This window comes from Echiichthys vipera (assembly GCF_963691815.1).
Source record: "Echiichthys vipera genome assembly, chromosome: 12".
Lineage (NCBI taxonomy): Eukaryota > Metazoa > Chordata > Actinopteri > Perciformes > Trachinidae > Echiichthys > Echiichthys vipera.
Window position 1 is genome coordinate 2,742,510 of NC_139837.1, and position 14,202 is coordinate 2,756,711.

The 14,202-nt window shown below is 46.7% G+C and overlaps 1 protein-coding gene across 1 annotated transcript in view; it reads left to right on the top strand.

Moving 5' to 3' along the window:
- The first annotated feature begins 1,755 nt into the window (after positions 1–1,755).
- The window catches only part of crybg1a (crystallin beta-gamma domain containing 1a), a 70,691-nt gene continuing 58,244 nt past the window's right edge, over positions 1,756–14,202 (top strand). Inside the window, exon 1 of the mRNA XM_083924379.1 lies at positions 1,756–2,109. Within this exon, the coding sequence (XP_083780505.1) occupies positions 1,778–2,109 (332 nt within the window). The 5' untranslated portion in view covers positions 1,756–1,777. The remainder of the gene's footprint in view (positions 2,110–14,202) is intronic.

Genomic DNA, 14,202 nt, shown 5'->3' on the forward strand with positions numbered 1-14,202 from the left:
AAAATGTGTCATTACTCTTAAAATTAAGACATTACCTCAAAGTAAGCTGTTTTTGACTTATTTTCAAGTTGAATTTCACCCATTAATGCTAATTTTTCACTTGAAATACGTAAAAAAACCTCTGCACAGATTGTGATTGAGGGAACAGAAGTCCTGGAAGACGTAGATGTACCCAGAGCCTGTGCCCTACTAATGGGGCTGATCTACTCACTCAATCTCAGCTACCCGAAGGAACTGAGAAACACTTTTGAAGTGTTTCAAAAGGTGTTCCTTGAGCTGGATGGTCTGAAAGCAAGTCCGAAGGTAATGTCTCTGAAAAGTAAACTGCTGTACTAAAAAATGTGAAGACTGTCCACTTATTGAGCAGGAAATGTTGCATTTATGTTTATACATTGTGTTTGTACATTTTAAAAGTTTTTGTGTGCTTGTTTAAAGTACTTGAAGTACACGTTTACACCTGAAGTACACTTGAAGTTCAGTAAAAGTTAATGTCTCAGCTAAGATCTAAAGTAAAATGCTGTACTAAAAATGTGAAGAATTAGGGTGTCCACTAATTCTGCAGTAAATGTTGCATGCGTTTTATACATCACATCTGTACATTTGGAAAGTTTTGCTATATACATTTTATTCTGTCACAGATGTATCATATAATCACTCAAAGATGAAAACGGTTTCTAAAATGTGCAAGTTCATCACGCTGTTTATATTTAAGTACATTATACTGTGAGTATATTTTTCACAAGGGGAATTGAGTGATTGTTGATGGTTTCTGTTCTTCAAGTGCTGATATCGCACAGAAACAGGATATTTTGGCAGGTCTTTAGTGTTTACCAAATCTGCAACAATGTCATTCACCTGATATTGCTGGTTCATTGCAATAAAATTGTTATTGATTAGAAGTTTACAATAAATACATTGACAGTAAAACTGCAATTGCCAATTTATTCTGACTTAAGTGAAATAAGTTACTTATACTCAATAAAATTGAGGTAACAATTTGCATTGACTTTTCTGAGTTGAAGGAAATAAAATAAAGGCATTATAGCAACTTAAATAGAGTAATTTGACTACTTATTAACACTAAATCTTTGATATAAAAATTGAGTTGGTTCAACATAATTAAGCTTGAAGAGGACAAAACAAATTGTGTTGGTTGTACTAAACTAATTGAGTTAATCCAGCTATAAAAGTCTCATTGAAAATACTCAATTATGGCTTAGTTGGAATTACTTAAAAAGATAAATGCAAATTGTTACAACAATTTTTTTAAGTTGAGCCAGTGTATTTTTTTTTAGAGTGTGTGTGTGTGTGTGTGTGTGTGTGTGTGTGTGTGTGTGTGTGTGTGTGCGCCTCTGACTGTAGGGCGCACACTCACTGCGGTCCACGATCAGGGACACAGCTTGCATTCAAAAAGTAAAAGTGCACTTTTATTTTGAAGGTTACAGTCGGAAGTGGAGGTCTCTTCTCTCCTACCTGTGCGGGCAAGTCCCAAACACTCGCGACAACTCGCTCCGCAGGTCGGCCCGGTGCGTCCCGCCCCCCGCAGGTCGGCCCGGTGCGTCCCTCCCCCCGCAGGTCGGCCCTGTGCGTCCCTCCCCCCGCAGGTCGGCCCTGTGCGTCCCGCCCCCCGCAGGTCGGCCCTGTGCGTCCCGCCCCCCGCAGGTCGGCCCGGTGCGTCCCGCCCCCTCCCCCCGAAGGTTATAAGAGGGACCGCGCTCCTCATGTTGCTGTTTTCGGTCCCGCGCTCACTGCACAGGGAGCCGGTCCCCCAGTCACCATGAGTAAGTCCGGCACCCTGCGAGTGAAGTCTCTGTTCAAGTTAAAGTCACACGATAAAGAAAGCAAGGAGCAGAAGCGGCTGGGCCTCTCCCCTAAAGATGATGCAGCCAGCCCCGGGGACAGGTCGGGCACTTTACCGGCGAGCCCCGGTCCCCTCAGCCCGGGAGGCGACGCCGCGTTGCCCGGGGATGTTCTCCCCATCTCCCCGAAAGAGAAGAAGGGAAGGCGGCTGCTGCCTTTCAAGCTGAAGCGGAAGAAATCCAAGCGCAAGGAGGAGGCGGTCGGAGAGGTGTTCTTCCCCGACGAGCTGGACAGCTTCGGCAGACACCTGTAAGAGACACACCCGCTCACCGCTCCGGTCCTCCACTCTCCCTCTTCTGCCTCTTTCCTTTGTTTCTGTTTGGGTTGAAAATGCATATTAAGATGCACGGGTCACACTTTGCATTAATGTTTCTAAGTAAGACTGTGGCTCAGTCAGGGGTTGTCCTCCATACGAGAGATCGGCGGTTCGAGCCCCACCTCCCCCGCTCCTTATGTCGAAGTGTCCCACAGGAAGACACAGAACCCTGAATTGATCCCTGTGCTGCACATGGGTGTGTGGATGTGGTGTGAATGGTTAGATTAGATGGTGTGTAGATGTTCACTACCATCAGTGTGAAGGGGTGAATGTGACAAACACTGTGAAAGCGCCTGTAAAAGTCCATGTACAACAATAAGGACACAAATAACACTTAGAGTGAAGTTTAACTAATGCATGAGTCATGAGGGTTTAATGAGGCGTGCCATTGATTCCAGTTGTTGTGTCAGTACATACTGTAGGCAGGGGCGGATTACGGTTGTCAGGGGCCCCTAGGCTACTCTTTGTGTGCCCCCCCCCCCCCCACATTATTAATCACGCTTTATCAGAAAAAAACCACAGCTAGAACAGAAGAAGAGTCCGCAACCTTGGGAAATCCTGTCAATGTAGGAGTTTACGCTGTTCTTTCAGTCGTTAGATTTTCTTTTTCCTGCTCCACAGTCACGTTTTCTTCCTGGGACTGTTGTTAAGTCACAGTGACGTATCATTCGACAACAAAACTGACCTCATGAACCCGGCACCATGATGGCAGCTGATGGGGTAAATGTGTCCCATCTCTATCCAATCAGTGACTTGGGGCGCACTCACACTGTTCCTCCGTCCCGTGCCCCGGGCTTTAGGGTACTTGTCCCCCCTCCTCTTCCCCCGCGCCCCAGGCCCGTTTGTACTTACACTACCTGGGCCTCGGAGAATGCTTCTTGCTGCCTATACGTCATCACGCCGTAACACGTCACACGCATTGATGACGTCATGGCGATGCGTGGCTTTGTTTCCAGATCTTTCCGTAGACCTCAGAGTTTTTGTGCGTCTTGTCGACTGTTTTTGAATCTTTTCATCGACCAAATCTGCAGTAAACACTCCACCTCCGCATCACACCAACGTGAACCTTTCACCGCCATTGTTTGAAATGTCAGCGCATGGTCCCTCCTTCTTTTTTCTACGTCCCAACAGGCGAAGTTTCAGTTCTGTTTGTGTTCTTTGTTGTGAACGATAATGGATGTTTTATGATGGGAAAAGTCATGGAAAGACTTTGAAAACATGTCCATGGGAGCCCTGTGATCCTGCAGCTAATGGGGCCCCTGGAAGCTTTCCACTTGGCCCCCCCTGGCATCCCTCAAACCCCACATTAGGAACCAACGCACCATCTTTCACAAGCTGACAGAACTGAGAGGAGAACCGGACTGTTTTGGTAGAAACCTCTCACAGAGCAACTCCTTTTTTCCCCCTGGCACATTTGAAAACCCGCCGAGTTATCGAGCCGTGGCATCGAGCCGTGGCATCGAGCCTCGGCTGAGCCAGTTCAGTCAAGTTTGGAAATCTCACAGAGGAGGCGTGCAGTGGAGCTGACACGCACCACACGTCACGCACGTTACGCACTTTAATTTCACATGTCGGGCCTTCGCTCTGGGAAGTCGTGTGAAACGCAGACTGACCCAATTCTCTTTTGGTGCTCTCGGGCAAGGCACTCGACCCCCCCCCCCCCTCTCAATTCTTCCCCATTGGCCAACAGTGTGACACTGCCGCAGCTCCTGGATGTTAATGTAGGGAAGTGTGTGTGACTGTGAAGCCGTAAATATCCACGCTGCCTGACTCACTCTTCCCTGGATGAACTAAAGGTTTAAAAATAAATGGTTTAACCTCCAGTGGTCACGATAATGACCGAGGCATTTCCAGTACTTTCCCCATTTGCTTTCATTTTCTCCGGTTTCCTCGTCTCCTGCTCGGATCCCCGTTGTTCTGCATCCAAACTCGTTTGCTGATGAGCTGAACGATATTGCCTTTGACTCAGGTGTGTCAGGTGAACAAACACTAACTGTCTGATGCTGTTTTGATAGGAAGAGGGCAGGCGTTGCATAACACCGAGCGCCACAGTGAAAAACCTGCCTGTTCAGTCCTATTCTGTGTGGCAATTAAGTTATTGTTGTGTCTGAGCTGAGTCTGAGTAAATATGACGAAGACGTGACGCATCAAAACATCACCGCGTGACTCATTTAACGTAGAGTTCACAAATAACGACGATGATGAGGGCTTCCGCGCTCAGCTTGACGGGGTGCAAGTACCATGACTGTAACTTTTCTCTGTGAGTGCCTTGGTGCGTGAAGTGAACGTCCTGTGTTTACTGATGAACTCATCGGTCAAAGGCGTTGCTTTCAAACCGATCTTTACTTTCCCAACATCTGCTGGCAAGCACGTTTCCATTTTACTGGGAACTTTCAAGTGCTGTTTCAGGTCTCTTTTATAAAGAAGAATAATGTTTATTATTAGACGTTAGCCACTAGCTTCACATCCTTAGCCTCTCTGGCAGAGAGACTGTTGCCTAGCCTGCCTGGATTCAGTTAAATCCGTTGTTGTTCGTCAGGTTTCTCCACAGTGTAAACAGGGATCTGCTCCATGCTAACGTCTTCAGCTACCGTCCTTAGCTTCTGTGTTTCTGCTCACGTGGCTCCATATTTTCTCTGCTCATTAAATAGAGTTGGTAAAGCAGCTGCAACTGTCTCTGTCTCGTTGTTGATCGACTTTTCATACACGTGTCGTCCTGTTAAATGAACGTCTCTGAACGTTAGACGGACAGGACTGATGATGTTAGCTGCGTTAGCAATTAACATTAATGTTTATTATTAGACGCTAGCCACTAGCTTAACACCCTTAGCCTCTCTAGCAGAGAGACTGTTGCCTAGCAATGAAATTCCATTGAAAAGGTCAATCCGGCTGTTCAGTCTGACGTAACACCCTTTCAAAATAAGATTTCCGGGTCCAAACGCTCCGTTGAAACAAAACAAACAACAACGGCCGAACATGTGAACAATAACGATCAACCTCTCCGTCAGTTAGACGCCTTTTTCATCCATATGAAAGAGGTAAAATGACAATTGCATTCATCTCATCTTCTCATCTTCACCCGGGGTCGGGTCGTGGGGGCAGCAGCTTTAGCACGGGACCCCAAACTTCCCTTTCCACATTAACCAGCTCTAACTGGGGGATCCCGAGGCGTTCCCAGGCCAGTGTGGAGATCTCAGATCTGTTCAAACAACGGGGAACAACGACCTCTGTGAGTGCCATGGTGCATGAATTGGTTTCAAACCGATCTTTACTTTCCGAACACCTGCTGGCAAGCACATTTCCATTTCACTGGGAACGTTCAAGTGCTGTTTGAGGTCTCTTTTATAAACCCTCCTTTGCTCTTTGACCACTGGCCACTGGCTAAGGATGCTACAGGGTTAGAAGAATTGTAAAACAAGCTGAAGGACGCATGAGCATGACGGACAAGGCTAAGGTGTTGGGGAAACACTAACACAGCCAAGAGATTCAGAAAAACATTATCCTCTCATGGCAGTTGTGCTCCTGGGCACCTGATGTGCTGATGTGCCAAGCCAGTGTCTGGAGAGTCCCTGTGTGTGTGTGCGGTTGGGCTCTGTGTTTACACTGCTTTGCTAACTAATGAACCGACAAACAGAGGTGTGTGAGTTTGGATGGATTTCAGTTCTTATCGTTTACTTAATGGTTAAGGACGTTACTACGGAAACATGATCCACCAGCATGCACTTTTGTAAACGATACACCGCTCTCTCAGCGTCGTGACTGTTGTCATCCAAAGATTCATCCAAGGTTCAATCGGTGCCACACGTTGCTTCGTCCGTACAGTGCAGCGTTCTTTATTTTGAGCTCGTAAACATTTTGTGCATAGAGTCTGACAGACTTGTACATTTGAAATACATATTCAAACCTCTAGGGTGAGAAGTTCAGCATCCGTGAGGAACTCGGAGTAGAGCCGCTGCTCCTTTGTGTTGAAAGGAGCCAGTTGAGGTGGTTCAGGATCATCTGGCAAGGATGAACCCTGGGCGCCTCCCTAGGGAGGTGTTCCAGGCACGTCCAGCTGGGAGGAGGCCTCGGGGAAGACCCAGGACCAGGTGGAGAGATTAGATCTCCACACTGGCCTGGGAACGCCTCAGGATCCCCCAGTTAGAGCTGGTTAATGTGGCCCGGGAAAGGGAAGTTTGGGGTCCTCTGCTGGAGCTGCTGCGCCTGAGACCTGATCCAGGATCAGAGGCTGAAGATGAGATGAGATGAGATATTCAAACCTCTGTCTGTTCTCCGTTGCGGACTTTTATGGCCCTGCTGAGTCAGTTTTGGTGTACAGGATTGAGCAAACGTACGCACCTGGATCGTTCAAGCATGTTCTCGGGCTTTTGTACCAAAAGAGATACGACGCACTTCAGCTTATCAGTGCAAAGGCTGTTTTGCAAGAGAATGAGATCACCTTGGTTCCAGGCATGTTTTCCTCTGCCTTGTCAAAACGTCAGAGGTGAGTTATGTCACAGTGCTTTTGGTTTTCCAGCCCCGTGACTTGCTGGAATCTGACCAGCACGGCACTTGAAATGTTTCGTTTACTGAGGGAACAGGGGAAGTACAGCCTGTTCAAACTGATAATACTGAAGGATTAGAAACAGCCCACACTGCTTGGTTAAGGTACAAGGCTGTATGCTAAGTCTTTCCTCCGTGTCACTGCAACAACATGAAAATAAAGTCTGTATAAAAGCCTCAGTCTTACTGGATGCATTAGACCAAAGCATCTGAACAGTAGATGAAAGCTCATGTATGCAGTCTTCCAAAATAATCTAATCTATCAGACCAGATAAGCCTGTCACGCCCCACAGCCGAGGCTGCAGATTCCTGCCCCCACAGTTTCCACACAGTCCCTAAGGTGAGGGTGTGGGGTTGAAAGCCAAAATGAACAAGTCAACATTTTTGTGCAGAACAACCGTCGTCCCGTAGCACTGCAGGAATTAACAAGTAAATCTCCCTCAGTGCAATCACTCATACCTCGCCTTTGCATTGATGTAAGCGTGCGTTATGAATGTGGTGATCAGGTTTGTGGGGTACAGTGTGTGTGTGTGTGTGTGAATGCGCAGCTTCACCAAGTTTATCTTATTATTTTGTCTTTGAGCCATCGTCTGTTATAAGGTTGACACAATACTAGAATTTCAAAGTTGATATAGAGGAAAATACCTTATACGCGAAACCATTTGAGATACCACGCGGAGAAAATACAGAAAAATGAAGGCGGTATTTTTAAAATAAAGATTAAAACAATACGAACATCAATAACACTTTCATGAAGTTTTCTGATGTAGTGGAAATAAAGGAAACACACTGTAGGGTGAATATAAATATGACAAATGTTTGTTATTTGTGTGAACATTAACCCTCCTGTTCTCCTAAGGGTAAATTTGACCCCATTTAATGTTTAACATCTCTAAATAATGACGTTTTTTTGCTTTATATTTATGACCTTTCCTCATTTTATGGAGACAACTCATAAAAATCCTAAATTTATCATGATTATATATATTTTTTATTGTTCTTATCGTACATGTACTTGTGGCATCGGTGTTCCTTTGGGTCAGTTTGATAATCTGGATGATTTAATCATTATTATTATTGTTTATTTTACAGTTCAAATATTATATGAGGTCAAATTCACGCTGCTGTCCTTGATAACAGACGTTACTTTCATTCCAGATGTTACAAATAACACAAAATAGCACTTAAAATAACAGAGTTACTTTAAAACACACACACAGAAATCCCTCCATGCAGTTTAACATCAGTGATATTTTTCATTCTGTTAAATAAAAACATAAAGTACCCGACTTCACTTGAGTCACACATTGATTATGATCATTTTCCAGATGTTTAACGGTCAAATTGACCCCAAGAATAAATGGTGTTAGTCAAATGGAGGGCAACAGGAGGGTTAAGTGATTCCGTGAAGGAGGTTAAACCTTGGATTCAGTCGGTGAATCCGTTGTTGTTCGTCAGGTTTCTCCACAGTGTAAACAGGGATCTGCTCCATGCTAACGTCTTCAGCTACAGTCCTTAGCTTCTGTATTTCTGCTCACGTGGCTCCGTGTTTTCTCTGCTCGTTAAATAGAGTTGGTAAAGCAGCTGCCACTGACGTGTCTCGTTGTTGGTTGAATTTTCAGACACATGTCATTCTGTTAATTGAACGCCTGAACGTTAGGCGGACGGGACTGATAATGTTAGCTGCGTTAGCTCCGCCATTAACGTTAATGTTTATTATTAGACGCTAGCCACTAGCTTTACATCCTTAGCCTCTCTGGCAGAGAGACTGTTGCCTAGCAATGAAATTCCATTGAAAAGGTCAATCCAGCTGTTTAGTCTGACGCAACACCCTTTCAAAATAAGATTTCCGGGTCCAAACGCTCCGTTGAAACAAAACGGACACAACGGACGAACATGTGAACAATTAGGATTCCCTCTAATGCAGTTAGACGGCTTTTTCATCCATATGAAATAAAATGACAATTGCATTCATCTCATCTTCTCATCTTCACCCGGGGTCGGGTCTCGGGGGCAGCAGCTTTAGCAAGGGACCCCAAACTTCCCTTTCCACATAACCAGCTCTAATTGGGGGATCCCGAGGCGTTCCCAGGCCAGTGTGGAGATCTGAGATCTGTTCAAACAACGGGGAACGAGGAACTGTTGGGGTGTAGAAATACGAGGCTCGGAGCGGCTTGGACCCGGAAATCTTATATATTTTGAAAGGGCGTTAAGTCACGACTTAACAGCCAGATAGACCTTTTCAACGTGGTTCCTTTGCTAGGCAACAACCTTGGTCCTTGTTAACTTCCTGTCAGTTGATGCCATTCACATTCACTGCAACAGGAAATGAACTAGGACAGATTTCTAGGACAATGTTTATGTTCACATCTTTGAAAAGGTCTAAAGAAGCAGCACTGAGACGCAGAATTTATGTAATCCGATCATAATCTGAATTAATTAGTTGTATTTATTTAACAACGACCCCTCAACGTCTCCTCACAGTCACATTTAGTACAGAAGCGACTCCGTGCGTGGCTGTTGAGACCGAATGTACAAACACCACAGCAGCTGAATTCCCCAGACAGGTGTTGTCAGACCTGGAGGCTCCGACTGTCTCTGAAAGTAAAAGTGTGTGTGTGCGTAACATGTTGTTAGCAGCCTGATCTACGGCTCCGTCATATATATTTACACCTGTTTGCACCTGCTCATTCACATGCAAACAGAAAGGAGACAGAGAGCGAGAGCCATGCTGAGAGCTTAAGGGCGCCCTCCCACTGTGCCTCCGTCCCGTGCCCCGTGCTTTAGGGTCCTTGTCCCCCCCTCCAGGCCCGTTTGTACTCACACTACCTGGGCCTCGGAGAATGCTTCTTGCTGCCTATACGTCATCACGCCGTAACACGTCACACGCATTGATGACGTCATGGCGATGCGTGGCTTTGTTACCAAATCTTTCCATAGAACCTTTCACCGCCATTGTTTGAAATGTCCGCGCATGGTCCCTCCTTCTTTTTTCTATGTCCCAACAGGCGCACAGGAAATGACCTCAGAACCGCCGTAGGCCTCGTGCTCGTACACGTGCGCACGCCTGTGTATTAGCAATGGTAGCATAGCGCGGCGTGTTTGGCACAACACCTGACGCTGCGCAGCATCGTCCCTTTTAAAACCAGAGTAGTTCCACACACCTGACGTCTCTTTGAGTCTAAAGTCTTCGCTGTATCGGTCTCAGACCGTTCTGTCGAGCTTGAGGCCGTTCAGCAGCGGGTTAATGAGCGGCGTGACTGAAGCGTGTTCTTGGAACCGAGTGCTCCACTCAGTCGCGTATCACGTGACCCTTGTAATCGCGCCCCCTTGCGGTTATAAAATCGCGTTTTATCATATTTCGCAAATGCAATTGACCTGTCCACTTAGCACAGAGCTGTGTGAAAGCTAACTCTCAGGCACAGTTCGTGCACACGCCACAGATCCCCCCTCCCCGCTCGCGCATGTTACAATATCACAGGTACACGCCTCAAGCTAGGCATATGCTAAATGACGTTAGCTGGTGCTATCTATGAGTTAGCCAGCCTACCTCCGTGTAGCGTGTTCTCCATGCTGTTTATTGATGAAAGAAGATACGGGCGCGCACACAGGAATGTGGTGCACGCGCGCTGACGAGCCCGGAGCGGAGGAGCTCGGTGGTATAGGGGGAGGGGCGTGAGAGTTGTAAACATTAAAAGTTTGACTGAGTCAACTCGTTCGGCCAGACTTGACGACTGCAGCTTTATGTAATAAAAAACAGTTGTGAAGATTTATGTTAACGTTGAGCCGTCAGAGTTGGAGATGTGTTTGAACTCTCCGGGGCAACAAAGTCGTTCAGACTGAAGAGATGAACATGATAGTTGGAAAAGAAGCGTTCATGCCTTTAGTTGCTAAAAAAAACCGCAAGCACTATTCAATGACAGGTCTATATTAGGCTTGCCACGGTAGTCTGTGTTACCAGCATTACCAGTGTTACTGGTGTTACTTGTGTTTGGGCATACGCCGATTACATTACACCCCCACTGCAGACAAAATAGACTACAAGTGTGAGCTAGGGCTGGACGGTATGGTCTAACACTTATATCATGGTATCATTTGAAGCATAGACAGTAACAGTATTATATCACTGTATATTCATTTATCTTAAAATTTCTATATAAATGTTTATTTTTGAAAAAGCTTCCCAGACGTCACTTCTCTTTCTTTGGTGCAGCCACCGTCACCGCAGGACACTCAGCTCCTTCTGCAGCCTCTCTTGTCTGTTGTGATGACGCTTCAGTGGATGCTGCCCGCCTCGCTAACAGTGACTGAATCTCTGCCGCAGCTTTGGTTCTGATGTCTTCTTTCCCAGTCGTGTATGTATCTATGACACGTGGATCTAGGAGGGAGGAAATGTACACTAGCAACTATAAATACGCACACAAGGAGCGTAGATCTGGCCTTCTCCTGTTCAGTCACCCTCTGGATCATTCTTTGTTGAGACCCCCATGTGGTTGGCGATTCAGTGATGAGGTGGCCAACTGCACGTCCAACACAGAGCTCTTTGGCACTTGTCTCTGTAAAATAAGTCAGATTCATTATTCCATATGTACCCACATCTCCGTACATCCATTCATTCATTCATTCATCTTCAACCTCTTGTCCCTGTCGGGGTCGCGGGGGGGCTGGGGCCGATCCCAGCTCACATCGGGCGTGAGGCGGGGTCCACCCTGGACAGGACGCCAGTCTATCACAGGACACATAGAGACGAACAGAGACAGACAACCATTCACACCTACGGGTGATTTAGAGTCATCAATGAACCGAACACCTGCACGTCTTTGGACTGTGGGAGGAAACCGGAGAACCCAAAACAGTCCAGCAAATAATAACATTACTGTAACTACAGTCAAACTTACTGTACTGTGTTACTGTATAAATATTTGCATTCAGATATACCAGCAGGGGTTATGTAAATATATCTCAATAAACATATTTGAACACATAAAACTGACAGAACGGTGGTGTGGTTAGAACTGTCGCCTCACAGCGAGAGGGCTCCTGGTTTGAATCCCGGTTGGGGCCCTTCTGTGTGGAGTTTGCATGTTGTCCCCGTGTCTGCGTGGGTTTTCTCCGGGTTCTCCGGTTTCCTCCCACAGTCCAAAGACGTGCAGGTGTTCGGTTCATTGATGACTCTAAATCACCCGTAGGTGTGAATGGTTGTCTGTCTCTTATCCGGGGCAGCAGCTCCAGCAGGGGACCCCAAACTTCCCTTTCCCAGGCCACATTAACCAGCTCTAACTGGGGGATCCTGAGGCGTTCCCAGGCCAGTGTGGAGATCTAATCTCTCCACCTGGTCCTGGGTGTTCCCCGAGGCCTCCTCCCAGCTGGACGTGGGGGTGGACCCCGCCTCACGCCCGATGTCAGCTGGGATCGGCTCCACTTCCCCGTGATCCCCGACAGGGACAAGCGGTTGAAGATGGATGGATGGGACACATAAAATTATATGAATTAAATGTATAAGAATCTGTACACATATATAATTATTACTTGTTATTATACGGAAGGAAATCATGATAGTTATAAACGTCAGGTGTCAAGTGTGGTCGACCAAACCAGTAAAGACGCTCACTGGATCGTATGTTTGCCGTTCTTCACGTCTCACAGATCTACAATCGCTTTGGCTGTGACCCAGTTCATCACTCCCCCTGTTCTCTTCTCATTTTCCTCTCTGCAGGAATGCAGTTAGCCAGCAAACCGTATACTAGCTAGTAGCACCTTCTAGCAGATCAGGTGATAAGGAATGATTCACTGCTGACTGACGGTTGCAGTTTTTTGGCAACTGCTTTAACAAACCTGTGCTGCCAAACCTTTAGGGGCTTTAAACAGGTATTACCTCGCTGAAAAACACTCATATGGCTTTTTTCAGCCATTTTCTTGTCACAGGTTCCACCAACCAGCCACAGGTGTAGATGTTTACATTTGTTAAGGGTTTACGGTATAAACGGTACAGTCGGGATGGATTTTGACTCTACTTTGTAACAGGCAGAGGAGGTCTGACGTAACTACACAATGCGTGATGATCCGGTCCGTGACTGAATATTTACTGGACCTTTGAGCACAAAGGGCCGTTAAGACTCAATAGAGCAGGACCAGGCTGGGACTGGACCAGCACTAACCAAGTCCAAACCAACTTCCCACCAACGACTGTCACTCTAACGACGGTCGTTGGCACCTGGAGCACAAAGGGTCCCAGTGACATCATCGGCCTTGTGAGAGCTTAAATACCTGGATCTCCACACCAGTTAGTTGGACCAGTCCCAGCCTGGTCCTGGTCCTGGTCCAGTCCCAGCCTGGTCAGATGTGTACATGAACTGATGAAGCCTCTTGGATGAGAGGTGAAACGTCTTCCTAGACAAATAACCAAGTCCAGTTGCTTTTGACTGAAATTGCTTTGGGGATAACGACATTAGTTTAGGCGTGTGTTGCTTAGACGGCCTCCTAAGCTGTACAGTGCTACCGTTACTGTCTATGCTTCAAATTATACTGTGATGAAAATGTTAGACCATACCGTAGCGGCCTAGTTTAGGGTAAATTTGATATCTAGCTGCCTCGATAAGTTCTGTGTTAGACAGATATTGCAGTAGTGTTGGAGGAAGCAGGGCATGCAGGCGGGGTAAAGAGCGCTGTAGGGAGGGTTGAGTGAGCAAACACATGAATTCACTCACATGTAAAGGAGAACGCTCCAGGGAGCAGGTTATGAAATGTGTTTTATGTTTTTAACTGTTGAGGGGATTCTTGTTTCCGCCCTAAAGTTTCAAACAGGTTTGTAGGTTGAGAAGTGGCTGTTCTCTTCACAGAAGCGGTCGATAAAAAGCACATAAATAGAAATGGTTGCATGTATTGCACCTCATCTCATCTTCAGCCTCTTATCCGGGGTCGGGTCGCGGGGGCAGCAGCTTTAGCAGGGGACCCCAAACTTCCCTTTCCCGGGCCACATTAACCAGCTCTAACTGGGGGATCCTGAGGCGTTCCCAGGCCAGTGTGGAGATCTAATCTCTCCACCTGGTCCTGGGCCTTCCCCGAGGCCTCCTCCCAGCTGGACGTGCCTGGAACACCTCCCCAGGGAGGCGCCCAGGGTTCATCCTTACCAGATGATCCTGAACCACCTCCACTGGCTCCTTTCAACGCAAAGGAGCAGCGGCTCTACTCCGAGTTCCTCACGGATGCTGAACTTCTCCCCCTCTCTCTAAGGGAGACTCCAGCCCCCCTCCTGAGGAAACACATTTCGGCCGCTTGTACACGCGATCTCGTTCTTTCGGTCATGACATGTATTGCACCTGCATCTGTGATGTCAACGCTGTCCAGACTTATGTTCTGTAACACTCCTGTTTCCTCCCCCCTTTAGGGCCGGGCCATGATTCAATTTGATCATTTTGGTCTTTCAAAGGAATCAGATCTTAATGAATCATATATTGAGAAATTATGACGCACAATTACGTCTA